The 27,215-nt window shown below is 38.2% G+C and overlaps 1 protein-coding gene across 2 annotated transcripts in view; it reads right to left on the reverse strand.

The window, feature by feature from the left end:
• ST7 (suppression of tumorigenicity 7) overlaps positions 1–27,215 on the reverse strand; it is a 136,507-nt gene that overhangs the window by 21,015 nt on the left and 88,277 nt on the right. For both annotated transcript variants that reach the window (XM_038155201.1, XM_038155202.1), the window contains exons 4-9: positions 25,402–25,456; positions 24,688–24,803; positions 23,449–23,524; positions 21,508–21,662; positions 18,432–18,529; positions 6,395–6,509 (exon numbers count right to left, since the gene is read on the reverse strand). In XM_038155201.1, coding sequence (XP_038011129.1) covers positions 6,395–6,509; positions 18,432–18,529; positions 21,508–21,662; positions 23,449–23,524; positions 24,688–24,803; positions 25,402–25,456 — 615 coding nt within the window. The remainder of the gene's footprint in view (positions 1–6,394; positions 6,510–18,431; positions 18,530–21,507; positions 21,663–23,448; positions 23,525–24,687; positions 24,804–25,401; positions 25,457–27,215) is intronic.

A 27,215-nucleotide genomic window follows, 5' to 3' on the forward strand; every position in this document is an offset into this window, starting at 1 on the left:
AGCAGTTTGGATGACAGATATGTTAATTACTCCACTAATAGAAGACAACTTCAGACACAGGCATGAGCACATCTTCAGCGACAGGAAGAGAAAATATTTCTGAACACATCCAATAACCCTCTTTATATCAAGTTTTCCTTAACATCAGGAGTTAAAAGTTATTTCCAGTAAACAGAAATGCCTTTTAAATGTATTAAAACAATATCACAAAACCACTGTCTTCAAGCAGACAGTAAGTGTTCCTGAGCTGGAAACATCTGTGCATATAGATTGCAAGATGATTCACAATGAACAGCTGGCATCTGCAAGGAAGAGAAATGTGGTGAGATGAGCCAAGGCTCAGATTCACCCGTGAGTCCTATCTGCAGAAGAAATGGGATTTCTCAAAGAATGTTGTGTTCAAATCTGATCACCCATGGTCAAGAACAACAAAAGTAAACAGAAGGATTGGAGTGTTTTTGTATCAAACCAAATGAAATAAAGACTGAGAGAAGATCCAACTGTTTCCTATGCAGACCCACATGGAACACCAGGAGAGAAGAAGGGCTGCTCAGGTAAAGGACAGCACTGGCACAAGAATAAAGAGTTCAGAATTAAATTTAGGCTGCAGATTAAAATAAAGTTTCTGTGAAATGAACATTTGAGGGAGATTTCCAGGTAGAACAGCACGGCAAAAAACCCAACTAATTCTAGGATGGAGCTTGCTCAGCTGATGGAAGGGGCACTATCATGCAGGGAATCCAACAGCAGGGGCTCTGATTCACCCAGGAGGCCTCTTCCAGTGCTATGCTCCTAGAGAGCAAGCAGCACTTGTTTGAGGACAATACTTATAGACCACTAGCAATGGAAGAAGTAGATACAAATGTTCATGTTTATCTCAGAATCACAGAGCGGCTGGAGTTGGAAATGAGCTCTGGACATCATCTAGTCCAAGTGAGACAGCCCTAACAGGTCCATGCCTGCTTGCTTTCAAAAGCATTTTTCTTTTTGTTTGCTACATATTAGACCATACGTATTTGGTCCTGCTATATGCTGGTCTATGACTACAATACTTCAAAATAATTTTGGCTTCATCTCCAAAACTTCACCCTCGTATTTTAGAGAGAGGCATAAACAACTATGTCTGTAACAACTTGAATTTAGTAAGGGAATTGTGTCCAAACTAACCCTAGGAGATATATACTCTGTCAGAACCAAAGGGAAGTTTTAATAAATGACTGTGTCCAGCTCTCTGAGCCATCTGGCAAAATATCTTCACACACACTATTTCCCACCCTCTTGTGATTACTTGTGGAGCTCCCACAATGTGCTGAAAGATGTGACTGCTATTCTGTTGTCAAATCCATCAGGACATTTTTGCCTAATAGAAACTGATGTGTCAATCTAGAAAAGACTCTCCTTCTTTCTTATTGCTTGTATTGTTAAACAGAATACAAAAATCTAGACTTAATTTATAAGAATTTTCTTTCAATAAGCCCCAGCCATGTTTGAGGAGGGCTGGGAAAGAGAATTCTTACAATTCATTTGCTTCTTAAGCAGTTGCTTATGAGACTGAACTGATAGAAAGATGCTATGGATATGCAGAGTATACCATGTATCATCTAAAATGGTCATAGGATCTATTGTTCTTATCAATAGCAACTAAAATAAAAAAATTATGAATCTGGATATGGTCAAGTCATCTAACAAGTATGACTTGGTCATCTACCAAGTCAGCACAAGGCTCTAAATGTGAAGAGACAGGCATGTTGCAATTGCTTTAACCATTAATAAATGCAAAAATATAAGTCACTAATCACAAGCTATTCCCTATTTTGCACAGGTGGCAGGAAGAATTGCTTATAGATTGAAAGCACTCTAGCAAATAAATATGTGCAGGCTGGACTAGTGATGACAGAAGAGAGATGCAGTCATCTATAAAGACACAAACATTAGGAAAGAAAGTGAATTAAGCTGATACAAATGGTTAAAAACAAGAGTAACGTGATAGAAATCATTACAGAAAAGTATGAGATTAATATCAGGGGAAAACCACAATCAGAAAGATCTAATATCCCATTAGAACACTGATCATATTTTCCTACAAAATGTAGTAGAAAACATGCTGGAGGAAGCACAACTATGAATATGCTTATGAAAACCAGTTCTGATTCTCTGTACCTCTGGCATTCTTTCTCAGTAGTGGGAAACACCCCAATCAAACACAGCCCCTATGTTACAGTGGGAAAACCACAAGCAGCCTTTATTTTGCCATAACCACAGCTACAGCTTACACTATTCAGATATGGAAAGATTTACTACTGCTGATTTTAAACATTTCATATACCACTCTTGCTGACAAGCATATCAGTGACCAAGCAAGTGTCAGCCACTTTAACTTGACCAAGTTCAATCCTAAATGCCTGTAGAGGGGAAGGAATAATTTCTGCTTAACAAAGTTAAAAGGAGAGCAAGACTAGTACAATTACTTTAGACTTCTTGTGCTTTTGCACAAATAGGCAAAACAAAAAATGCCACAGAATCATTTGGCAAAAAAAAGAAACCAGATGGTATGAACAGACACAAACTGTTGCTGAAACCTAGGTGAAGTGACAAGTGATTTTGATATGGAGGAAAGAAATCAGTTTTTGCAAGCATAAGCTGGAAAAGATGTGACAGAAACAAAGACAAACTATTCTCTTGGTATTACTGTTACACAAACTGGAGGTCTTGGTTTGTGTCTCTTGGAGAAGGTAGATTAGATTGTGGTATAACCATAACTAAAAGGAACTTTCTCTTAAGATATCTCTTCCAAAGAAACAAAATGGTTATAAAACACTGTGTATGAGAGAATGGCTGCTTCCATACTGCCACTTTCTGAATAAAACTCTTCATTGCACTTAAAACACCTGCCCAGTTAGCTCCACCAGGCAGAGTATCTCCAAAATGTCAAATATAAACGTGGCAAGTAATGAAACTATCTATAAAACCCCTGGAGACTACAGCTAATTTAACTGAGGGCTGCATGCAATTGCTTAATCAATCTGCAACTCTCTACCAAAGGATTGCCTTCAATATAAATAGAACAAAAGGACTGCCTTCAATATAAATAGAATTTACATGCATAATCTGTAAGAACAATAAGAAATTGGACAGAAGGGGGCAGAGAAAAGAGAGTAGCCATGCATTGGCTACATTTTAGAAAAGTCGCTTCTCTGTGTTAACTGTTAGGATTTCACTAAGTTATAAGTATTCCAAGAAGAAGTCTTTGTTTCTCATGTTGCAAGAGATTTGTTTCTTGGGTGGCAAGATGTAGCTGGGGGTGTGTATTCTATTGCCATCTGTCAGAGATGGGGCAGTTATCTTCTGTTAATTGGGCAGCTTTCTTTATCTCTTCCACAGCCAATCCTCCCTCTGGGAAATATCTGCTGTTAATGGGCCATCCAGTCTCACTGCATGACTGACAAAATTACATCATCCCACTGTGAGATGCTCCACCCAGGGGGAGGAGCCAAGTAGTCCTTCCTGGATAGAATCTGAGATTTGGAACACCAGAGACAGCCTTTTCTCACTGGATTCCCAGAGGAGCAGCCTTTTCCCACTGGATTCCCAGGGGAAGACCAGGCCCATCTACACCCCTACTGGACCTTCAGAGGTTTGGTACAGGCTCGCTGCTCCAACAGAACCACACCTGCCACTCCAGGAGGGCTGCAGCCACCATTTAATGGGACTGCTACCAACACCCTGACCCACAGGGTGTCAGGTCATATTCTGGTTCTGTCAGTGGGGTTTTTGTACTATTACATTTGTATTTTTAATTTTCCTGTTAAAGAACTGGTATTCCTATTCCCGTATCTTTGCCTGAGAGTGCCTTAATTTCAAACTTATAATAATTTGAAGGGAAGGGGGTTACATTTTCCATTTCAAGGGAAGCTCCTGCCTTCCTTAGCAGACACCTGTCTTTTCAAACCAAGACAAAAGTCTTTTTTCAAAGGCCTGCATTTTGATATAACACTAATTTAAAGCAGGATTCTGCTTGAACAAGCTGTTACCAAACATAAATATGTCAAAGCATAGAGCAGAATGAGATCTTTTGTATTTAAACCCCATTTTCTTTCTAGGTGTCCTTTGCTCTAAAATATCGTCTGAAGAGAACTCTGCATTTAGGACTCTGGCATGATCATGTGGTCTTTCTGCAAAGAGGTATGTGGGAGAAGAATCTGTGTAAGATGTTCATCCTGCAAACCAGAAGGCCTTGTCCCACCCAAACACTGTACTTTTAAAAAATAAAAGCAAGGACAGGTTTAGAGAGGAACCATTGCATCACTAAGATTAAACACAGAGGCATTCATTCTTTCTAAACCTGACTTTAAATTGCCAGAAAAGTCTGAGTTTTCATACAGTGCCCAGGTTATCACTTAATATCTATCAAAGCAACTGGCTGCCCAGGGAAATCAATAAATCAGTTGCTCCAAGCATCACTACAAGCAGACCAACTCCCCCAGTCATAACTATTTCTGGTATAAATAACATGGATATGTGTTAAATCAGAGCCAAAAATATTTTCAGAATTCAACAGTATTTAGGTCATCCTCACTCTATTGACAGACACTGAACTCTGAAACCATAATGATGTAGCTCAGCAACAGTGCATGCTGTTCCACTAATGAGACCCTTTTTCCATGAATAATGAGTATGGACATCAGCTCTGTTGCCAGGTACATAATATAAACACAATTTAACACATGGCTTTTGGTAAAGCAGTGCATCTGCCTGCAGAGGCTGAGGTTTCACATGATGTGGTCCAACATTTTAGCCCAGGGTGGGAGCAGACTGCTCAAGGAAATAATTTGTTCATATGTTATCAAAATACAATAAATCACGTTTGGTCTTAGTCAAAAAAAAAGCAGTGGAGTGGGACCAACAGAAACTGCAGATAGGAAAGTATAAATGAGTTCAGTGTTTTATATTCCAATAAATCTTACAACACATGAAGCTGATGAGTTCTAAAATGAGCTGAGACTCCCTGAGACAGGCCTTCTGAGACTCATGAACTGTAAGGGTTATACTGGTTAAGCCTGTGTTTGCTGAGTCCTTTTGCAAACCTAGTGCATACACACACCATACCAAAGTGTGAGTTGAAACTGTCTATGCTCAAACAGCCAAAGTGAGAGCTTTATTTTTAAAAGTCTCATTTGTTCTGAGTCTATCATATGCTTTTGAGAAAATGAAACACATTTTCAATTTTTATCAACTTCCATGATATAAAGTGCTACCATGGTATTGTTTAAAATCAGGGATCAGTGCTTTCAGTATGCCAACGCAGAGCTTGTACTGGAGTTTAGTCTTGAGATTTGAGTGTGCAGGTTTAATACCCTGTTCTGTCACAGTTCTGCTATTTCCCAGGACTATTACCTCATAACTACATTGAAGATTAGAAGGTGCCAACATACTGTGATGCCTGGGGAATAAAAACCAGCATTTCTACTTATTTGCTTTTTAACATGGCAAAATGAAGAACACCGGCATCCCTCCCAGTGTTACAGGACTTACTGAAATACAAGGAGCTACCAGAAAGACTCTGATGTTACCATTTTAACTGCCAATTTCTTCAATCAGACTAAGTACAACCAAGATCTCTTCCAGAGCCATTACTGCTACTGAACAGCAGTGTTCAAGAGCCTGGGTGACATTCTGATCTCTGCTCAGAATGATTTGACTCCAAAAAGAGTTGAAAACATTCCAGACTGGACTGGTAGGAGTGATTATCACTAATGTTGCTTGTAACCAGCTGCTTATTTATGTTGGTTTTTTTTTTAAATAGCCTTCAAGTTTAAAGACCTAGAGCTCCAGCAGCTGTGATGTGAACATGAAAGGAGTTGTAGGGCTGCATAAACCAATGTTTACTGAAAAACAAAACAAAATAATACAAAATGTTCACCTAGTCTTCTGAGCTTTCCAAGGTTTCCCTATAAGAAATGAAGTCTGCTACTCACTAGACTGTGATGAAGCTAAATCAATGTTCTCTTCCATGCTACTAAGTCAACAATCAAAAGTAAGTCCATGGGGGAACTAATAATCTTTTCTTCAGAAAAGTTTTGAATAGCATGCAATAAAAATTCAGCAGAACCTAAACAGTCATTCTTTAAACATCAACAGAAAACAAAGAAAGCACAGGGGAAAAGCTAGTGAGTGCCATCACCCTGTACAATGACTCAACATGGACTGGCAGAAAAAATGCACAGTATTTAATCTTTGGTTAAAGGATTGTGTAAGGGCATGTATGAAGCTCATGCCTATCAATTTGATTACAATGTTTCCTAAATATTAGGAGTTGGACTTAAATATTTTGACTTAAAAATATTTCTTCTGTGTGTATCACCTAGAGAAAATACAAATACATATTTGAACTTACCATCATACTTTGCTAAGACTGCCTGGACGTCTGCATATGCTTGCAGTTCCAGCAAAGCCTCTAGCAGGTTTTCGTGGATGTTGAACATGCTGAGCAGGGGAAACTCCTTCATCAACTACAATCAATAACATATGAAAGGGTTAGATTATTAAAATGGAGAAGGGTTTCTTGTTCAAAATGCATTGAAATAGACAACACCAAGTTAAAACTCCTCAGTTCCCCTTGCTCTTAGCTCTTTCCCAAAGCTCATGATTATCTCAGAAATTTCTGAGCTCTTAATGGATACAAGGTCAGGTTCTTGTCAAGACATGCTTGTATAGGATGTAATTAGTCAAATCCAACTACCCAGAGATCTGAGCATAAACTCTCCTTCAATGAACAGGCTTCTTCAAAGTGAAAGAGAGTTACTGCTCTGGGGAAGAATCTTCACCAGTCTAGCTCCAGTGTATCAGCAGTACACAGCCCAGCACCTCTCTGGTGAAATCATAAAATACATTGAAAAACCACAATACCATCAAATTAGAGATGGTACATAGCTACTTACATAGAGAAGCTTACACATATGCAACCATATTGTCAAGTATGTGATACCAGGATTTGTAATTGTTAAATACTTAAGAACACAACTGCAATTGTGGCCAACATTAAAAAAAAAAAAAAGAGAAAGAGAAGGAGGGAAAAAGAAAAGAAAGGAAAAGAAAGGAAAGGAAAAAGACAAAAGAGAAAAGAAAAAAAAGAGAAAAGAAAAGGAGAAAAGGACAGCAACAATAGGAAAGGAAAAGCTTATGCAAACCAAACACCATAACTAAGGAATACACCTTGTATGACAAACTGAATGAAATATGGAGTTAAAATAATCTAATCGTTTCACATGTAAGTGCCTCTACTTTATGAACTAAGCCATTGAGAGATACCAGGAATTTGTTTTTAGATACCCTCAGTTTCAGCATCTGCATATCAAATGGATGAAGCTGATACTCAACTGCATCTCTTTTTTAAGTCACACCTATAAGAACCATCTATGTTTTTTACTGCAGAATTGAGTAAACAGTATTTTTTATTGTCAGAGTGACAATAAAATTCTCTTAAGAACTGAAGTGTTAAAAGATCCTTGCTTCCTTGTGTCGCCTCTATGGCTGTTTAACAGCTTTTGTGATGTAGATTCAGCACAAAAAGGTCCCTGACAGTGAAGAACTGGGGTAGCTGATATTACCACTGCTTCTCAGGAACGTGCAAGGAAACACTAAAATTTACAATCTCTCTGATGTGGTTTAGGAGAACAAAAATAGTGTAACATGCCAAGTAAAGAAAATGATTCAAGGTCAGCCTTGCTCTATTTGAAAATAATAAGCCAGATCTGAAAACTTTGGCACTTAATAAACCCACCTTTCAAGATGTAAAAGCAAAACTGATGAGAACCAGCAATTCTTAATCTCACAAACAGGTAAGATAAAAGTAAAAAGGACTGAAACGAGGGATGGAAATTCACCAAGAACTCCAAAAATGAGAAAAAGGTAATACACTGGAGCTTCTTCACTCTGTTAAGAAAAAAGACCTTAACAGGTAAGCAGAGAAGCAAAGTACAGAGAATTTCTTTCTTGTGAAATGGTCTGGTATAAGCTAATGGAGGAACTATTCTGACCTTAAGACTCTAAATCTGTCTGTCTGGAATAGCATTGAATTTGCTGCAGTTTGAGGGTTATTAGAAGATGACAGACAAGAATGGCAGTGTTTTATTTAACTGATTATATCAATTTCTGGTGAGAATCAGGATCACTGAGAGAGCAGCTGAAACAGGTCACTGAACTTTTCATGTTAATGGCATGGGGATGGCCATAAACTCCCAATCGCACTGGTAGGAGCTGAACCTGTGTAAAAGTGCACAAACAAAACTGCAAAGCTTTTCTCCTCCATTAAAAAAAAAAAAAAAAAAAAGACCACAGATCTTGATGCTAACATAGGTTAAGTGGAAGGGTTTCAGAATAGAATAAAAAGTTTAGGTCATTGTGAAGAGAAGTAAGTGCAGGTGAAAATTCATATAATTGGATTCATTAGCTAAAGATCCACCATTAAGTCCACTTCTCTTCATTCTTGTCCTTACTCACTATTGGATTTTTAAGAGAGGAAGCTACTACTTGGCAGGAAAGAGCATGACAGAATCTGGCTCTACATAAATGTGATTTTAAGTTCAAAATGAACATCTTGCAAAGAAACCTCTCTAAGGGATTAAGAAAGATTATCCCTGCTCATTGAGAATGAATAATGCTGGCAAAATAACATTCCCTCCATCAGTGAAGAGAAGGGAAGAGCTGCTAGTTACAGATGTACTCTGGCCAGTAAAAGCTCTTACTCTGGTTCTCCGCCTCTTACTGACACCACTCACTGATTGTTTTTTCTGCTATTTTAATTAGGTTCTGTCAGAGTGACAAAGCCTGTCTCAGACAGCAGAGGAATAAAGGTCACTGTCTGGACTGCCCGGCCTCCAAACTGGAAAGTGTTAATAAAGGTTTCATCTGGGAAAGGTCAAGCCTTATGAAGTCCCAACCAGTAATATTGGACTCAGTTAATACTGTAGCCTCAAAAATAAAACATCTCTAAGTGACCACTCAGCTATTTGAACACTGACTGTGCATAAATGACAGCATGTTTGCTATTAAAAAAAAAGAAAAAGACATGAACTCATTTTTCTGTCATATCTGGATGTGGAGTTTCTAGTTCTCACTGCAAATAATTTCCAGTCACAGTAAATATTTGTTTACTGAGAAACCTGCCAGAAAGTAAAGCCACTTGGATGGAAGAATATTATGACAGGTCATCTTTCAGATCTCACAGTGAAAGCAAACACTGGGAAAGAAAAAACTGCCACATCTGGTGACTGGTCAGGGAAGGCCACATACTGGATCATGCTGAGGAGAGGTGGGAGCAGACTGAGCTTGCTCCCCTCCTTAGCAGATGGAAGGGGAGCTGGTTCATGCTCCACACAGAGATCTAAACATGGGCACATTATTGCCAAACACAAGATGAAAAACCCTTGAGTTCCCCCGATCCATACATCACTGAGCTCTAACTGGCCTCCAGTCTAAGAGGCACAGACATCCCTTTGCACCCAAAGATTTATTTTCTGCAAAGTTACAGATGAGTATTTGCCAAATCATTTGGCTTATAAATTTAAATTATTTTTAATTCTGTACTGTAACCTGAGAAATAATTTTATTTGAGTGGCAAGCACTGCACTTGAAGACAAGATGAAGGCTTTGCTATCATCTTTATCCACACCTTCATACCTCAAGAGACAGCCACCAAATTGAACACTCAAGATTTCCTGAGCCACAGAGTCACAACAGCATTTCACATATACACTACTTAGGACTAAAAATGCCATCGTAAAATTCAAGTTAGTTGGTTTCTTAGCTGGCATTAAAGAGAAATGTTCCACTGAGCTAAACTAATTTTCACACCGTGTGAAAACAGACACCACATGGCTATAAATGTATTCCCTACTTACAACATGAGGATATTCAAAGGGCTGTTGAACATATCATGCCAAATCTATGTTCACAAGGATTTTAGTTTGAACTTCTATTGGTCAAAATACTTTCTGGCAATCAAACCTGCAGCTGGGTTTGTATATACTCTGTTCCAATTGCTCTGCGTGTTTGGGGGAAAATAGGTACAGGTGTAGAAAGTGGAGCTGCTTTTCTTTGAAAGAGTCATTAGGTATACTGAAAATATAGAATAAGTAGTTTGCAGGTAATTCAGTTTTAATTTTTTAGATAAATAATATTTTGGGAATATAAGTTTGCAGAAAAATTCTGGAAGTAAGTCTGACACAATGTGAACATATCTGAACACTAGTCCCAGAAGCACCCTATTCCCAGCCTCACTTCAGTTCACACTACAGGGTGTAGGTTCAATGATTTTGTAATAGATATGAAAAAATGATGATTGGTAAAAATATGGTACAAAGAAATCCACATCTGATTTGTTGGATGAAGAAGGAACAAGTGTCATCTCCCAAAGGACATTCATTGAAGAAGATTTCCCAACTGAGAGTATTTCAGTTATTGGCATTTTCATTTAGATCTGATTTTAAAAACATTTTCAAAGAATGTAGCTTTAATGTCTGCATCCATTATTTTCTCTGTGACAACACTAACATCATGAATCAATTAACCAAGAAACATTATTTGTGTACAAACCTACTATAACCTGCAGCTTATACCTACAACTAGACCCCAGGACTCAAGGGAATACAAAGGTGGACAAATAAATAATGTTATACACAACCTGCTGTTGACACATTTATTCTCCATTTGCATTATGATTGTACGAATGGTCACAAATTTTATGGGCAGGGCATGCAATCATTCATTGCTGCTTGTACTCGTATCTTCTCCACAAACAAACAGTAACATTTGTCACATCCATGTTTTCAACTGAATGCATTCAAAAAAAGAAGTGTGAATTTATTTCAAAATAAAGAGACAACAAGAAAACAAGGGGAATTCAATGCAAACAGTGAAACTGTTACAACATTAATTACTTAGTTACAACATTAATTACTTATGCATTAATTAGTGCATATGCTTCTGCAGTGGGTATCTGAAATGGAAAACTGTCTCCTAAAAAAAAAAATGGCTGAGGCTGCCATCTTTCAGGTGCAGCTGTCCCCCAAAACTGAAGGACCAAGCACACAGTATGGATAGCACTGGCATCTTCACAAGTGCTTTGCACAAGCTGCTTTCTGGTATATGACCCATAATCTGCTAACTGAACAAGCTGGGAAAGGTAAAACTCCAAGCCATTTCTGAGTAGAAAAAGAGAAGCCTCCACTTCTGTGAGCTTCATTGTCTGCAGATGCCCTTTCAGATGTCTAAGCTCACCCTGGGTTTGAGGCATTGGCAACATGTGACTTCATGTTGACCTTCTGATGTCTAATCAGATGCACTAATTCTTAAGTTGGTCGCCTGGCCAGATCAACCGGCAAAGAAAAAAGGGCAGAAACTCTGTCAGCAGACTAAAGTTAGCACACAAAAAGCCTCAGATGCTTAAAAATTAGTCTAACTCCTGGTCCTAAAAGTGCAACTCATTCCACCACTGTCTCTTTATGAGTGGGATTCATGTGATAAAAACACATCATAGCTCTTGGAGTTGGAAAAGTATCTAAAATACACTGGACCTACCTGAATTAAAGTTCTGCTTAATTATAGCAAAAGCAGGATTCTGCCAATTCATTAATTCCTTTAAGTACTACATTCCTTTTGGTAAATGATCACTGGTTTGTTTGGAAGCAGCTCTACAGTTACCCTTCTACAGCTCAGAGAGGATACCAGCTAACAAACCAAATCCCTCAGATCCTGTTGTTTTGAAGCTTGGAAATTATTAGCAGTAGGAACCTTGTATTTTCCTCATATGTGGAATTCAGGAAATTTGACAACTTCAGAGTGTCAAAAAAGAGATCCAGATCCTGTTCACACTAACTCTGGGATGGCATGGGTTCATAATTTGCCAACGTTCCATTTTAAACTTGAATTTTGACCTAGTGCTGCATAATATTCAAAGATACTGTAACTTCTCTTCAATGTAGGATTAACAATGAGTAAATGAAGTAAGAAAATAATCTTACTAAATATGCAAACTCAAAGGAAATATGTTAGAGCATGCAGCTTTTTTGTTCTCTCTTAATTGAAGGATTAAAGTGTTTAGAGTATGACAAGTTCTTTAAAGAATACAATTATGAAATGCTGTTATTTGGACTATGCTGTAAAAAAATGAATATATTTCAAGAATAAAGGGAATTTTAAAGACAGATGTGGCATGAACCCAGAAGAGCACAAGTTGTTCCAGATTTTATACTTACTACTAAACAATCATGTTTTATAAAACATGTAACAGTTCTAAATTATAATAATGTTTGTTACATCAAATATTAGTAACTTTATAAAGCACGAAAATAAAGTCATTACTCACAGTCCTGCTGAAAAAAAAATCCTTTATTTGCATCACAGATTCACAGAATGTTTTGGCTTAGAAAGGACCTCACAGATCATCTAGTTCCAACCCCCCTGCTGAGGGCAGGGATACCTTCTACTAGAAACAACCTGCTCATGAAAACTCATATTAAATACATCTAATACTCCATAAAAGTAAAAGTGGCTGCTAAGAGGTGGCAAAAGCAGTAGACAGAAACAGAATTAATCCTTGAAAGAACATCCCAAAGTACTTTTTTCCAGAAACTGACATATTTTTAGAAGTGGATTTTTAAGTGAAATAAAGTGAGGAAATTATCTAGGAGCTCAAAAATGAGCTAGGATATTCCAAAGAGATGGAAGACAATGAATAAAGTACTATACAAGTCTCTGAATATTGACTGATGCAAGATGGACAAAAAGGAGTCCAGTTACCAGGGCTCCCACCAAGACCATGTGACTATATCCTATCTTAATAGAATAACAGTGCTGGAAATCTGTAATTTATATGAGAAACATTATTGTCAGTTTAGGTAGTAGTCACCAAATTTTTAGCTTTTGAGAGTTCTGGGCAGAATCACAATCATGACTAAAAGTGAGGGGTCTGAGTCATGTGAAGATAAAGGAAGGGATAAACATCATTAGGAGAATCACAGAAGTCTCCATTTTAGGAGCCCACTGAAATGAGGGATATTCCAACTTGCTCTACCCACTTATCATACCATGTGCATCTGTGAACAAACAAACTGTATTTGAATATAGAGACATATGAAAATGTTAAAAGCAGCTTTTATCACTTGCCATTATTGCACTGCTTGTGGATCAGAAAAAGAATCAACTGAAGATATCAATATGTGGTGGAGACTGGCAAACGTCACCATTCACAGGAGTAGCAAAATATATGTAAAAGTAGTAAAGAACAGTAAAATCTATGAGATAACACTTGGTCTCATTGAACCAAGTATGTTCTCTTCAAATTTTAATAAATGGTGCTTGAAACAACTGCTACAGATGTGAATAAAACTAGAATCCCACTCACAGCAGAGCAGCCTGCCTAACCTGACCTGTGTAACACAAGCCAAAGAGTCTGACTCACTAATCCTTGCCTCAAGCACAGAAGCATTTGGGAGAGACAGACAGTAGCTGTCATGCAAATAGCTGCAGAAATTGTGTTGTTAAATTGCTAGGGATCATAACATCTTTATTAGGAATAAGTACTCACTTTGTTTCACACAACTTGGTAATTCAAGGTGCAGAGCACTGTTCTGGCTACATGTATGTCTTACTCAAAAAGTAAGCAGCAATGCACACAAGAATACAGAATTCAACAGAATCTTGAATAGAAATCCTTATTCAAAGCTCAGCAAAAGAAGCTGCCAAGAAAGTATGCTAGATTTGAAGAGCTATCATACCAGCAAAAATCACTAATACACAAAACTGATCAGAAGAAGATAAAAACCCAACCTACCCATATAATTAAAACTGATTTAGTGTGTCAAACCCTTCAAGTAACATAACCTCTTAAACTATTTCAGATGCTTAGGGCAGCCCAACTGTTTACAGAGCTTTTCATGCAGCCAATGGATAAGCATGCAGCACTCTTGACAATACAAGCTGCTTAGGTGTCCTCTCTGGCATAAAATAGTGACTGCAGGTGAGCACCAAGATGAACACAAAAACACATTCAACTGAAGTATCCTCAGCAAGGTTCTCCGAGCAAAATACATAGAAGCAGACTTCTAGGTCCTTTATCGTGGTATGAAGAGTAATTTCTCAGCAGATATGTCTGATACTAGAAATAAAATACACTTTTCTGACCCTGAAGAAGTGTTTTTCTTTCTTTCCTTCTCCAGACTTAAGGAAGACTTGGAGACGCTCTTCTCTCCCTAAACCTCACTCAATTCTGAATGAAGTTGCTGAGCATAGAGCAAGTTGCAATTCCACCGTGTCTCAGAAATACGTACTTAATGAGAACACAAAGCAATCTTCAAGGGAGTGCATGCCCATGGGGCAGGAGATAAATACACTCTAGAATGAGCTTCTTTCATCTCTGAAGGAGGAAGCAATTAAGAACTTCCACTTGCTTTGTCCACCAGCATACCTTTTGCCTGCCACCCTTCTCTTTCATAAACATACATCTCCCCTTCAATTAAAGCTTGTTTCACCAAATGTTCTCCAGAACAATCCCAAGAAGCTCCAATTAATTTGACAATTCATTTTCTTGCATGGTACATTTTTATCTGGATACTCCAGTGACACAATGAAAAGAAAAGAAAAATGACTGTGTTGGCCTGCCTCCTGAATTCAACGGTGCAGTCACTGATTCAGTCACCCACCAAGCAGAAAGGGAAGCACCTTTGCATACCCTACACATCCTCTCTGTTTTCAGTCAATGAAAAACACAAGATGCAAACTTAGCACATTCCTGTTTTCTTCCATTGTAATGGTGAGGGATTCTGAAAAGAGCAGATGGAAAGCAGGTGGCACAAAAAGCTACCCTTGCTCATCACCACTACTGGCTCGCAACATTGTCCACAAGGAAGATTCAATACAAGGGATACTAAAGATTACTCACAGCCACCATTGCTGCCTTTCACCTCTGCACATACTGAATTCTTCAACGTCCTTTAGAACAAACTACTTTATATCCTCCTAACATCATCAGCACAACAAATAAAACAACGAGCACTGTAGACTTTCTCCTCGGGGACAGTAAAAGCAATCTAGTTCCCTCACAGACCATATCATGCTCTGTATAAACAATAATAAAACTGGAATAATTCTGTTGACTACATTGGAGTTCTTCCAACAATACACTAATCAAAATGAGATCACAAGTTAACTCAATATATACAAATAGTGACAGCTGCTGGTTTCTATAGCAAAATATAGCAAATAATTATCATCAGAAATACAAGCAAAAGCAACACCTATGTATAATTCCATTACACGCTTCCATGGAAACTACAGGTTTGTAATTCTCATTAATTCAACTCAACTGAATGAATTACATCCAAGCAGCAAAGCCAGCAAAAAATAGTGTCTCAAAATCAATCATAGAAGCAACAGAAATTCCTTCCCAGTTTTTTAAAATTAAAGCAACCTTGATTTTAAACAGTTTTTAAAATAATTTTTTTAAAAAGCCCCTGTTTTAAATACCTTCAATATAATATTAAGAAATATGATTTTCCTATCAGCAGTGTATATAACCATAAAATAAAACTCTTATTTAAGTCACCAACAGCTCATTTTCCTTCCATTAAGGTGCTTTAAGTAGGATCTCAGTCTTTTCTTACAAAAAATTCAAGCAAGACAATCTAATCCATCAGTAATGTCCTCAAGATGGCCTCATATATGCAATAAATTAAACACTCTCAAATATTTTATTTTTTCGAAGTGGCAAAGACTCACTACATCCCAATCATATTTCCCAGATGGTGTCATGAACCTCTTAACACTTCATTTCCATCATGTTCCATGTCTTGAGAAACCTGTTTTCAATCTTTCAAACACAAACAGGGCCTCCACCCTCTGTTCCCTGATGTTAGATTCAGCAGTCCCCAGCCAACATATTCTTCGTATTCTTTTTAGGATGAATAAATTCATCTCTTTCCTCATCAATCACAAAGAAACCTTCAATGACAGATTCATGTTCTTCAAAACTCTCCATAAGTGTACTATTTATGTCTTCTATGAAGAAATGGAAGATATGCATTCATCAGAAAAAAGTAGCTCCAAGCCAGTCTAGGAGAAGCATCTGCAAAGCTGACTTGACCCTAATCTTGCTCCCAGCGTACTGGAGCTGTGACCTAGAGTTACTGCTGCTTTAATACTTTATCTAGAGACTTGTTAATTCTCAGCTCTGCTTGCTTAAAATGAAGAGCTGTAAAGATAGCTAATTCAGTTCTGAGAATTTGGTTCAGTGTCTCTATGTGGAAAAATACAGAATGCATTGATCTGAGTTGAAACTCTCTAAGATGAAATTCCATCTTTATATCTCCTTTGTCTTGCATCCAGTCCTTTCATTTTAACAAAACATTCTTGTTGAAGAGTGTTTTTTGTTCTTCAAGTGTCTAATAACTGATGACTTTGTCTCCCTGTTATTGCTGCCTCTCGAGATCCATGTTGTACTTAATTTCAATGATTTTCTATTTTGCTTATAAATTTCAGTCAATTTTCTCTCTAGTGAAAAAATAAGTCATTCACTAATCAAAGCTTGGTTTCTCACTTTGCATAAGAAATCTAGGACTAGACAGACCACCCAAGTCCCCAGACCAAGTGCTCTGCATGCACAACTATCCACACATATTGACATCAGCAGAAGAATGCTTCACAGAGTATCTGTTCCCCATAGCCCTATCTACAAGTCTCAAAACACATTTAGCAGCCCATAGTAAGCTCCAGAATTTGCCATAATTATGATGTGTGATATTTGAAGGGGAAATTCAAAATTTTATCTTTCTTGTGTATTAATGCCAGAATTTAGAATTCCAATGTCTGTCCCAAAAACATTTCAGTATTTGTCCCACAGTGCTTGTGTAACAAAATTCATGAAGAATCAGCAGAGCTGGCTGGACTGAAAACAGTGTTTTTGAAATCAACATTCTCCCAGCTGACCAGAAGACTGCTAAACCAGGTCTTTCTTCCTCATCCCTCTTTCTCACACTCCTAGCTGTACAATGGCTGTTTTTTTGACAAGCTCTTTTTCAACAATTCTGTCTGGGATTCCAGTGGTTCTGGAGATTGAGAGTTGTGTGCCTGAAGAGCCCCAGCAGCAAGAGTCAGAAAACAAAGTTACTCACCACTTGGCACGTGTAGATACTTAGGAGAGAACCTGCATTATTATTGTGAACTCAGCTCAGTGTTTTCAAAAAACTGCTCATGAGTGCTCCAGTTCCAGGAGAAGATGTCAAGTCCCGGATTCCAAGCTGGCAAACACACTTGCCCTACTGCCCCTGATGCAAGTGCCTCAGGTCCAGAGAAAGTCACTTTCCTCTTTACATTAAAATTCCCAGTGACACGTAACAAGATTTCCCTTTTCACTAGGAAGGTTCCTGGACCATTCATCTGAGCTGCCTCAAGCACACTTTACAGGTGCTTCATTCCAGTCTGGGATTTAATTCTGTGCATTTAAAATTTAACAACTTCATCCCAATTTGCAGAACTATGTATCTTGCTGGATTCACCTCTTCCATTTTTTTTGTGGGAGCTGGAATATGAAGTATAAGAATCAAAGGAAACTGGGAGGTAGTTTTACCATCATTTGCCCAGAGGTGTAGGACTCCATTCCTCCTTCTGTCACAGACTTGCTACCTCAGGTGATACAAGTCACCTCCTCAAAGAACTGCGTTCCTAATCTGCATCCTGAGAATATCACTGAAAGAAATTCTGGGCATTCACTGCTACATCTAAACTTGAGCATTTTACATATCTGAAACACATACATTGCCCAATGTGAACAGCTGCCCCTTCTGCCATCTCCAAAATAGCTACTGTTCATTGTTTCAAGTCTGTAGCTTGTAACTACCATTGGTAGCTCCCTCCTCTGCCTACAAAGAGAACACAGTCAGCCTCCATCTCAGAGGGGGTTCAGTTAATTACAGATTCATGACTTGGGGTTTGGCTTTGCAGTGATAGGTTTTGCATGAATAAGTAACACCCTCAGAGCTGAATAGTGTGACACAAACAATGCACAGAGCCAAACTGCAGCTTTGAAGGAGAAAAAAAGAATACTTAAGACCTGCTTATGAAGTTAGCAGCATTCACCACATGGCTCAGAAAAAAAATATTACTAACTTCATGATCAAATAATTAAAGACTGCACTTCATTGCACATGTACCAGGATGGGAAGTTCAGTCTACATGAGTAACCATCCATCTGGTATTTGAGGGTGCTTTCATAAGCTAATAAATAAATGATCACTTAACTTAGTCTTTATGAGCATTACACATACAACAACTATCAGCAGTGCTGTCTGAAGCAGGAATGGCTGCTAACTTGTAAGAAAATGCATAATTTCTATACTACAATTATGTAAGTATCACATGCGAAAGAAATCCAAACTCACATCTCTCATCATCTTCACTGCTTCCCTGGTCCTTCCCAGCTTCCTTGCACACATTGCCAGCCTTCTTTTAATATATACTAACACATTGGTGTCCCTTCCTGTATAGAAGGAAAAAGAAACAGCGTTAAGATAAAACAAAGGTTCATTGAGTATTCCAGCACAAAGGAACACAGGCTTTTTCCCATTTTTTCTTACTCACTACCATCAACACTTCCACAAGAATTTCAATAAAATGTTACCAAAATCTGAAGATTTAGATGAGGCATAATAGAACTGAAATCAGTGGAAATAATCAAGATATACAGTGGTACAGATAAATACTCTTGGGCTGGCCTTGCACTGTGAAATATAAGCAGATCTGAAGGTACAGTTGTGCACATGCTTGTCAAAAAGTATTAAAGCAAATCCTCATCCTCTGAACAATCTTTTTCTTAATGATTAGAAGAAAAGTATACTCTGAACTTTTGGTTTACAGCCTTTATTCATTACCCAATTAACATCTTCAAATTCCTCACACCACTAATTAAGGACGGCAAATTAACATATTTCAGATATGACAGTCCTATGTGCCAGAAGATTCCCTAACAGCAAAGATGACCGAAACTGAACAGCAGTTATAATTATTCTCTTGGAGAATTCTTACTCCTTACTTCTCATTCACTTTGAATGTGAACTCTTAAAATGCTTCTGGACCAACAGGAAATGAGTGGACAGATAACAATCTATAAAATTACTGAATCATGAAAATGTAATACACCTGCTAGAAATTATCTTTGTGTATAGCACGTGCTCTGTTAAGATTTTAGCCTATTCCTAACATTTTCAAGCCCTTCATAACAGGAACAACATGTGTGCTGAAAACATTCCAAGTACCTACAAATCGTTGTAAAGCTGTGATTAAAATTTTCAAATAGATTAAGCAGCAGGTCAAAAGGACTTACTTTAGAGGAAAAAATAAACAAGGAGAGAAGAATTTCTTTAGCTGTATTCTGTATTACCTAATTCCTTATCTCTTTATTGATTCCTATATATTTAATACACAATTTATTAGTTACATCTGTTTCAACATGTTTATGTAACATGCTATGAGGTGTCCATTTCAGGGTAAGCTTCTTTTCAGGATTTTGAGCAGGAATGGTCAAAAGGCATTCACTTATTATGAAATCAAGATATTTTTTCAGGCCAAAATTCTCTGAGGTTACTAATGATTTGGGATGCCTAACACGAGCAACCTTAAAAATAAAATTGCCCTTGCTTTTAATAAGCTATCACCTTTTGAAAGAGGGCAAGTTGGGTACTCAAAGTCATTATTTACTCTTTATGGTTTAACAAAATATTTTATGAAGGAGGTGGAACACATGAATAAACGGAAACAGAACAACATGATGTGGTTCAAGAGATTACAGTGTATTTCACCTTTAAAAGATGAAATGCCTACTCTTCATCCCAGAATTAACTCTGAAGACCAGAAATGGAATGCAGGACCTGTCAGAACCATGGAGCTGCAACACATGCCCTTCCTCCACAGTCCCTCCTCTCTGCCTTTGTAAACCATGTAGAAGTCTAGCATATAATCAAGAGAACTCTATGTGAAGCCCCTGTGTCCAAGGCAACATCTCTAATTTCTGTGGGTGCACACTGACATTTTCAAGGGGAGACTGAGTGGTACAGAGCAGTGGGATGATCAGGCCCCTCCTGAAGACATGGTCAGAGCTGGCAGTCACTTTTCAGCCTCTCTGCTCTGTGACAGTGCACTTAGTTTTGTGATTCAATGGTTACTTGCTCCGCTGAAGTACTGAAGGGTGTCAAACCTGATGATGACAGTAGCCACCCAGCACACACAGGTTACAGAAATATCATAATTGTATCTGCCTGCACAAACCTTCCCAGGTTACCTTGGACAAAAAGATGGTGACAGCGCTTACTAACCACTTACTGTGTACTTCTCATAGAATTGTTGCACTCAGGATGGATTGAGTGCACAAATTAAGGTTTCACAGACAACCATAAGCTTGCTAGAGCCCAAAAATTGCTTCAAGGGCTCAGCTGCTTTCTATTTTTACTTTCACCAAAAATGAACAAATCATCCTAAGTATGATTTTACAAACAACAAATGTTTAAAATACTACCCCCAAGCTTTATGAAACCTCAGGTTTTCAGGTATAGACTTGCATACACATATAAAACCAGGGATCACAGACAATTTTACTATGCACAATTTTTATCAGTAATCTTCAAATTATGGAGAGATAGCCAGAGGCTGTGCAATCAGGTCCCGAGAAACCTGAAGATGCCCAAAAGTATGCTAGTGCTTGTATTTATGTAATTAATTTGTGTTATTCTTGCCTAAGGTATCCACTGTAGTCTAGAAATAACCTTGACTGTTTGCTTTATTATCTTTTTGGTCATTTACTGTCAGTGAATGTATTTTCTTAGGTTTAAGGAATATCTAATAAATAGCACAGCAGATAAACCTGCTTTAGAAAAAGTAATAAAAATCTAGACTTCCAATTAAAGCACTTTATTACTCCAGTTTTTAAATTTTATGTTTCTGTGACCTTTCTTAATAAATGCAACTAACTTCCAATGTCTCACTGGCTAATGGGTCTCATTAACTTTGACACAGAACAACACAGTGTAAGCATTTACCCCCAGATCTGATGGAAAAAAGCAGGCAAAACATCACTCCTGTTTCCACCATTCTATACGGCCTTTTCACAACATGAGCCTGGGTTTTCAAAATGGCTAAAGGCAACTTCCTTAAAGGGTGTTCAGCTTTTTCTGAATGTCATATCTCTTTGGCTCTGATACCTTTTCTTTTCTGTTAAGTACATGCTTAAGCATTTTCTGCCATGACAAAATAAAGGCACTCCTATAGTAACACATCTGTAATCGGAGCATTGACATCTCAGCAACAGAATCAAGCAAAAACACTAAAACAGAATAGTCTGGCTCTAGGACCACATTCCAGCCAATGTCAAACACTGAGTGCATAGTTCTTAGGGGGAAAACAAAAAGCCCCAAACACCAAATCCAAAGAACTCTTTGGAAGTTATCTCCTTCCTAAAAAACTTACTGTGTTGGGCTTCATATTGGGCACCATGGTGCTGTAGCTGCTGGCTGCGCCTGTAACAGCCCTCTCCAGCTTTCAGAGCCTGCTTGAACAGCTTCTCAGCTTCTACAATTGTTGTTGCTTCCTCTTCAGCTAAGAGAATATAAGCAGTAGCACACCTGCAAAAATATCAGAGGAAAAACCATGAGAAAGGTACTTGATGTAAAAACTGTTTGAAGACATGCAGACTGGAAAGGATGTACTAAATACAGAGGCAAGGAAATTTTGTCCATGTACCTTTCTGATGAACTATTCTGATGAATAAATATTCTGTCAACAACACCATGACTCTCATTTTTAGGACCTGTATCACTCAGCCCTTCATTACACCTACTGACAACTGTCCCAGAAAGTAAAGCAGCTGTCTCACTAAACCTACATCCCTAAAACTCCTTCTGGAAATCAAGACTAGTTTTATGCACTACTGTTTTAATATAAATCATATCCCTTACTGTAATGATATGAGAAAGAATCAACAGAACTGTAACACTTGCCATATAAAAAGAACGAATTATAAATGTAGTTGTAAAGATAAAACAACAACAACAACAAAGAAAACCCAACCCAGACCGAGCAAAAACAAAATCAGCAATGTGCCCTCGCAGCAGAGCTGCACTAGAAGTGTTTCTAGCAGGTTGAGGGAGGTGATCCTTACCCTCTAGTCAGCCCTGATGAGGCCACATGTGGATGTGCTGTGTCCAGCTCTGGGCTCCCCAGTACAAGGGGGACATGGACATACTGCAGAGAGTCCAATGAAGGTGCTTAGGGATTGGGGCATCTCACATATGAGAAAAGGCTCAGAGAGTTAGGACTGTTCAGTCTGGAGAAGAAAAGGCTTGGGGGGAATTTGTCAAAGTTTCTAAATACCTGCAGTGAGGGGGCAAAGAGGAAAGTGCCAGGTTCCTTTTAGTGGTTCCCAGTGACAGGACCAGAGGTAACGGGCACAAAATGAGACACAGGAGATTTCCCCCTGAATCTCAGAAACACTTTTTTTACCGTAAAGGTGACTGAGCTGGTACAAGCTGCCCCAGGAAGTTGTGAAGTCTCTCTCCTTGGAGACTATTCAAGAGCCTGCTGGACATGTTTCTGTGCAATGCATTGTAGGTGGCCCTGTTTGAAGGGAGAGGTTGCATACTGACCTCCAGAGATCCCTGCTAACCTCAACCATTCTGTAATTCTGTGAAATGTGAGTAGGACGGGCTTATAGCTCACTTTTCCTTTTTATGCTGCATGTTAAATATACAACAGGAAAACATTCTTTCTTTTCTTCTGATGAAACACACGAAGGACTATCTGAAAGGCACCAGTTTACGGAATTCTAGAAGGTAGCAATCTCACTTCAGCAACCAAAGGGATTCCTTTTATGCATGCTAGCAACATTTATACAGTTTGCAATACCAGTAAATCATCACAGCACTGAGTTTGTTGTGGGATCTCCAAATACTACACTTCTTATTGAAAAAATAAATAACAGACTCGAGGACCAAAAGTTACAGCAAATTACATCATGTTCTCTCATACTACGAAATGAGTATTTCAGAATGTGTTTATGAGTCTCTTTTTTCTTGCTTCTGTTCTTGATGACTGAGAAATCCAAAAGGGAACTCTCCATCGTGCAAATGCATATTTCATATGCTCATCAGGAGGTAACTTAATTAGCATTTTCCTATGCTGTTCCAAGGCCTGCTGACATCAGTGGGAAGACTCCCATTGTCATCACTACCCTAAGGATCTTCTGGGTAGCTAGCACGACACGCAGCTGTGCTGTTTTCCTTCTGTTGTAGGCCTTCCTTTGACAGGCCTGTAATCGGGTTAAAAATTACTACAGCAAACCCCTGGCCTTAAAATATCATCCAATGGATTTTTAAAAGACAGAAAATAAATGTTAATGTTGTTGTCACTCACTCATTCAATTCCAAAGCTTCATGCGCTGCAGAAATTCGGGCTTGAGGGTTTCTCTCTCTCCAGGCTTTTTGCATTACTATTCAATAAACAAAGGAGGAGAAAGAAATATCAGTTATTACAAGATTAACAAGGAGAATCTACTGCACTGTAACAAAAGAATTTATTGATCTCAGCCTAACTCACTACAGAGCATTTCATACAGCTCAGTGCTCATTCAAAAAGACACACAACAAACAGGAGCTTTTGTCCCAAATACTCAGTGTTTTTTCTTCTTTCATTTAATTAAACTTTCTTCTAGGAGAAAGTCTGGCTGAGAGATCAGGCTGTCTGCATTGCCAAGTATAGAGGTGAGAAGCAGCTACTTCCTCTTGGTGCAGTAGATTCCACAGGGAACAAAATAATAAAGGGATAGTTGGGGTTCATATTCTAGCTCCTTATTGAGCCGTTGCTTTATGTGAATGCTAAATAGAAACAACTTCCAGGCTAATACTACCACCTCATAATTACACCACTGAGTTCACAAAATAGGAGTCATGTTTACCATGTGCCAAAAAACCAAAATATGCTCTCCAATGTAACTACGCCTTCAGAATGGAGCACCCAATTGTTAGTATCTCTCCTTTCCTAAGAGACAAAGATTTATCTCTTCAGAGGCAAATTCTAATGAGTGAAATCATTGCTGTATATTTTTAGGAGAATAAAAGTCTGCATATGGACTTCACAGTACAGGCTTAACACAACTAAAGCTGCTTATACAAATTCAATTGTAAATGTGCTGTTCCCATTTTTTACAGACCTAACTACATCAGGGAATGAAACACAAATTTTACATCAGCTCTCTCTCTTTTGTCAGTGTAGACCAAATGGAACCTGGATAATGTAATTCAACCTACTACACTGCAGCTGGAGGCAAATTAAGCTATGTATGTTTGAAGCCACTGCAAGAAAGAGGACGAAACGAACAAGCATTTACACTTTTAAATGGGACCTTGAATGACTCCAGCAACACAGCAGAACAGCACAGCAACACAAATCAGATCGTTTACATATACAGACACTTGTTCAGATCTAGAATTCTATAAATTCAACAACAGTGGTTTCTCAGCATGATCAGACTTTTGCCTTTTCTTATCTACATGAAAGAACTGATGTCTAACTGCATTCTTCTTACATCAGTTTAATCAGCCATTAATCCATTATTAATCTACTATTAATCCAGTTGTTCACAAGGTCTCTTACTAGCATCTGCAGGCCGTAAATGATCTGTGTCACAGGTAAAGAATGTCTGATGGTCCTGTGCCGAAAGATTCATATCGTAGTAAGTCAAAGGTTCTCTTCCTGTTACCCATGTATACCTGCAAACATGCCAACAAGGAGACATTTTGGTTAATGAGGTCACACTTGGCAAAATGAATCCACAAAAGAATCCCAGACCTTTGAGATAGGCATAGCCAAGTAAGTTCACCCGGCCAATCTTCTAACCAATATACATTGCATTTCACTGTACTGGGATGGAGCAATGGCAGCTGAGCCTAAGCTAATGAGGACGTTGAAAAGTACACACTGGAACTTGGTAACACATATATTCAAACATTAGGACTCGATGAAACCTATATGGAATTCATCAGGTTTTTTTGCTATAATGGATTTGAACAGAAATGCTGCAGTAACACTAGGTACACACACTTCAACACACTTAAGTTACTCCATCTTTTTTAATAAGGTTGCCAAAAATTGGAGAAATAGCAAATATTAGAGAAATCAGAAAGTGCATCAGCATGAATTTAAATTCCTTTTAGTTCAGAAACATTTTATGAATTACAGAAAAACCTGACATGAGTGCATTTATCCACAGTTTTGTTTTTTCATTTCTTAAGTTAGATTAATGCAAAAGTACAGTTAAGCTCCTTAAGCCAGTACTATGCCTGACAACTGTAATTTTGTGGCACCTACCGATTATATTCAGCTCCTCTGAACAGATTTAAAGGATTTCGCCAGACTTTGCATTCTGTAAGAAGCAGACACACACATAATGAATCTCTCCCAAATTACAATGGTACTTGAGGTTTATAAAAAACATCAGTTACCATACAATGAGCCTCATCAAATGGCTTATTTTTTATAAGTGCAAATGCAAAAACCCATCAAGAGCACCAAGATGAAGGTAATCAGACTGCTCTTCCTTTCTTAAATAATAATTCAATTATAAATTAGTGTCAACAAATGCAATCATTCCAGACAAATAACCACTAACAAAGCCCCAAATGCCACATGAAAAGATAATGCTGATTAGTTCCAGGACACACATTTACCATAATGCAGAACTGAAGAGGGATCACACTGGTATATTGCACTGAAAAAACAGCAATTAACCCAGTCCCTATGGACTTGTTATTTCTCCAGAAAAACATCACTGTCCAGTTAATGCTGTAAATCACTGTGAATCTCGGCTACAGTTGCCAAATTTATTTCCTCCTTAGTTTGTGAAGTAAAAATCCATAGAAACATCTGCTGATCTTACTTAAGATAAAAGCAGATGCTGAAGATGATTGGCAGAGAAAAGTTGATTGCATTCCAAAGGTTTCAGAATATTAGAAACATTTTATAAATTTCCCTTGGGGGAAAAATTGTGAATTTTTCACACTACAGGAAGTATGAGGTATGGAAATCAACAAAGCAATTTAAAGCAAAAACTGAAAAAATATAATCAAATTGTACGGCCTTTGAAACAGTGAGGTCTTGATTCTGGCTTTTCCTTTAATTTTAACACCAGATTTATTCTCTTACTTTCAACAAAGACAATTGACTCCAGTGAAAGTGAGACCAGAATAAACCCCACAATTTGTACAAAGACTCACTGAAAGGCAGGATGTCATTCCACCTCAGGTCTGCTACTGGATGACCCTTCACATGGAGCTCTGCAAAAAACTCATCAGCAGCACTGGCCCTCCAGCCTTTCACTAGGTACTTTCTACTAAAAATGTTAACCAGCATATTGCTCCCTATGAATTTTTCTGACATAATTTCGGAAGAGCTCAAACCAACAGTTTTCTGGTAGAATATTGAATCAGAAGGGTATCCTTATGGTAACAATATGCCTGTTCCCTTTATGCCTGTTCTGTTAGGAGAAGAAGTACTGAACAGCAAGTCAAGGCCTCTTCTTTTCTCATGGACTGCATCTGAGTATGGGGCTACAGTGGCATGGACAGAATGCATTTTTCACAAATTACTCACAATAACAGAAGGAGATCCTCAGCAACACAGAAACTAGTCAAGTGGAATAGGAGGTGGGCCCTCAGTTTGCTGCCTACCCAGCAAGTGCATGGAGCAGACACAGGAACAGGCAGACTTTAGGAAGGAGTGTATCTTTGAAGCAGCTAATATTAGAAAGTTCCCCTGGTTTACTCAGCAGAAGTGCTTGACTGACATTCTGCTGCACTCTGTCGTGCAGCCAGAGAGTATGGGTGTTTGACAAGCTTCATATCCCACAGGTTTTACATAATATGACTTTCAAACCATTAGAAATATTAAATCAACATCAGACTTCTCAGTTCCAGGTGTCTCAACCTGCTCTGTTTGTGACCAATGAGATTGGGTAACAACTATCTGATTGCAGGGACACTTTTTGTTTATCTTACTTGAATTCAAGTGGTTACACTTCATCCAAAGTAGGAAGTATTTTGGCACTGTAGCAGGGAAAGCTTAAACTGAGCAACAAGAAGGGGAAGTAAAGAAGGCCTTCTATTGCCACGTGAAGGCACAAATAC

This window comes from Motacilla alba, chromosome 1A (genome assembly GCF_015832195.1).
Source record: "Motacilla alba alba isolate MOTALB_02 chromosome 1A, Motacilla_alba_V1.0_pri, whole genome shotgun sequence".
NCBI lineage: Eukaryota > Metazoa > Chordata > Aves > Passeriformes > Motacillidae > Motacilla > Motacilla alba.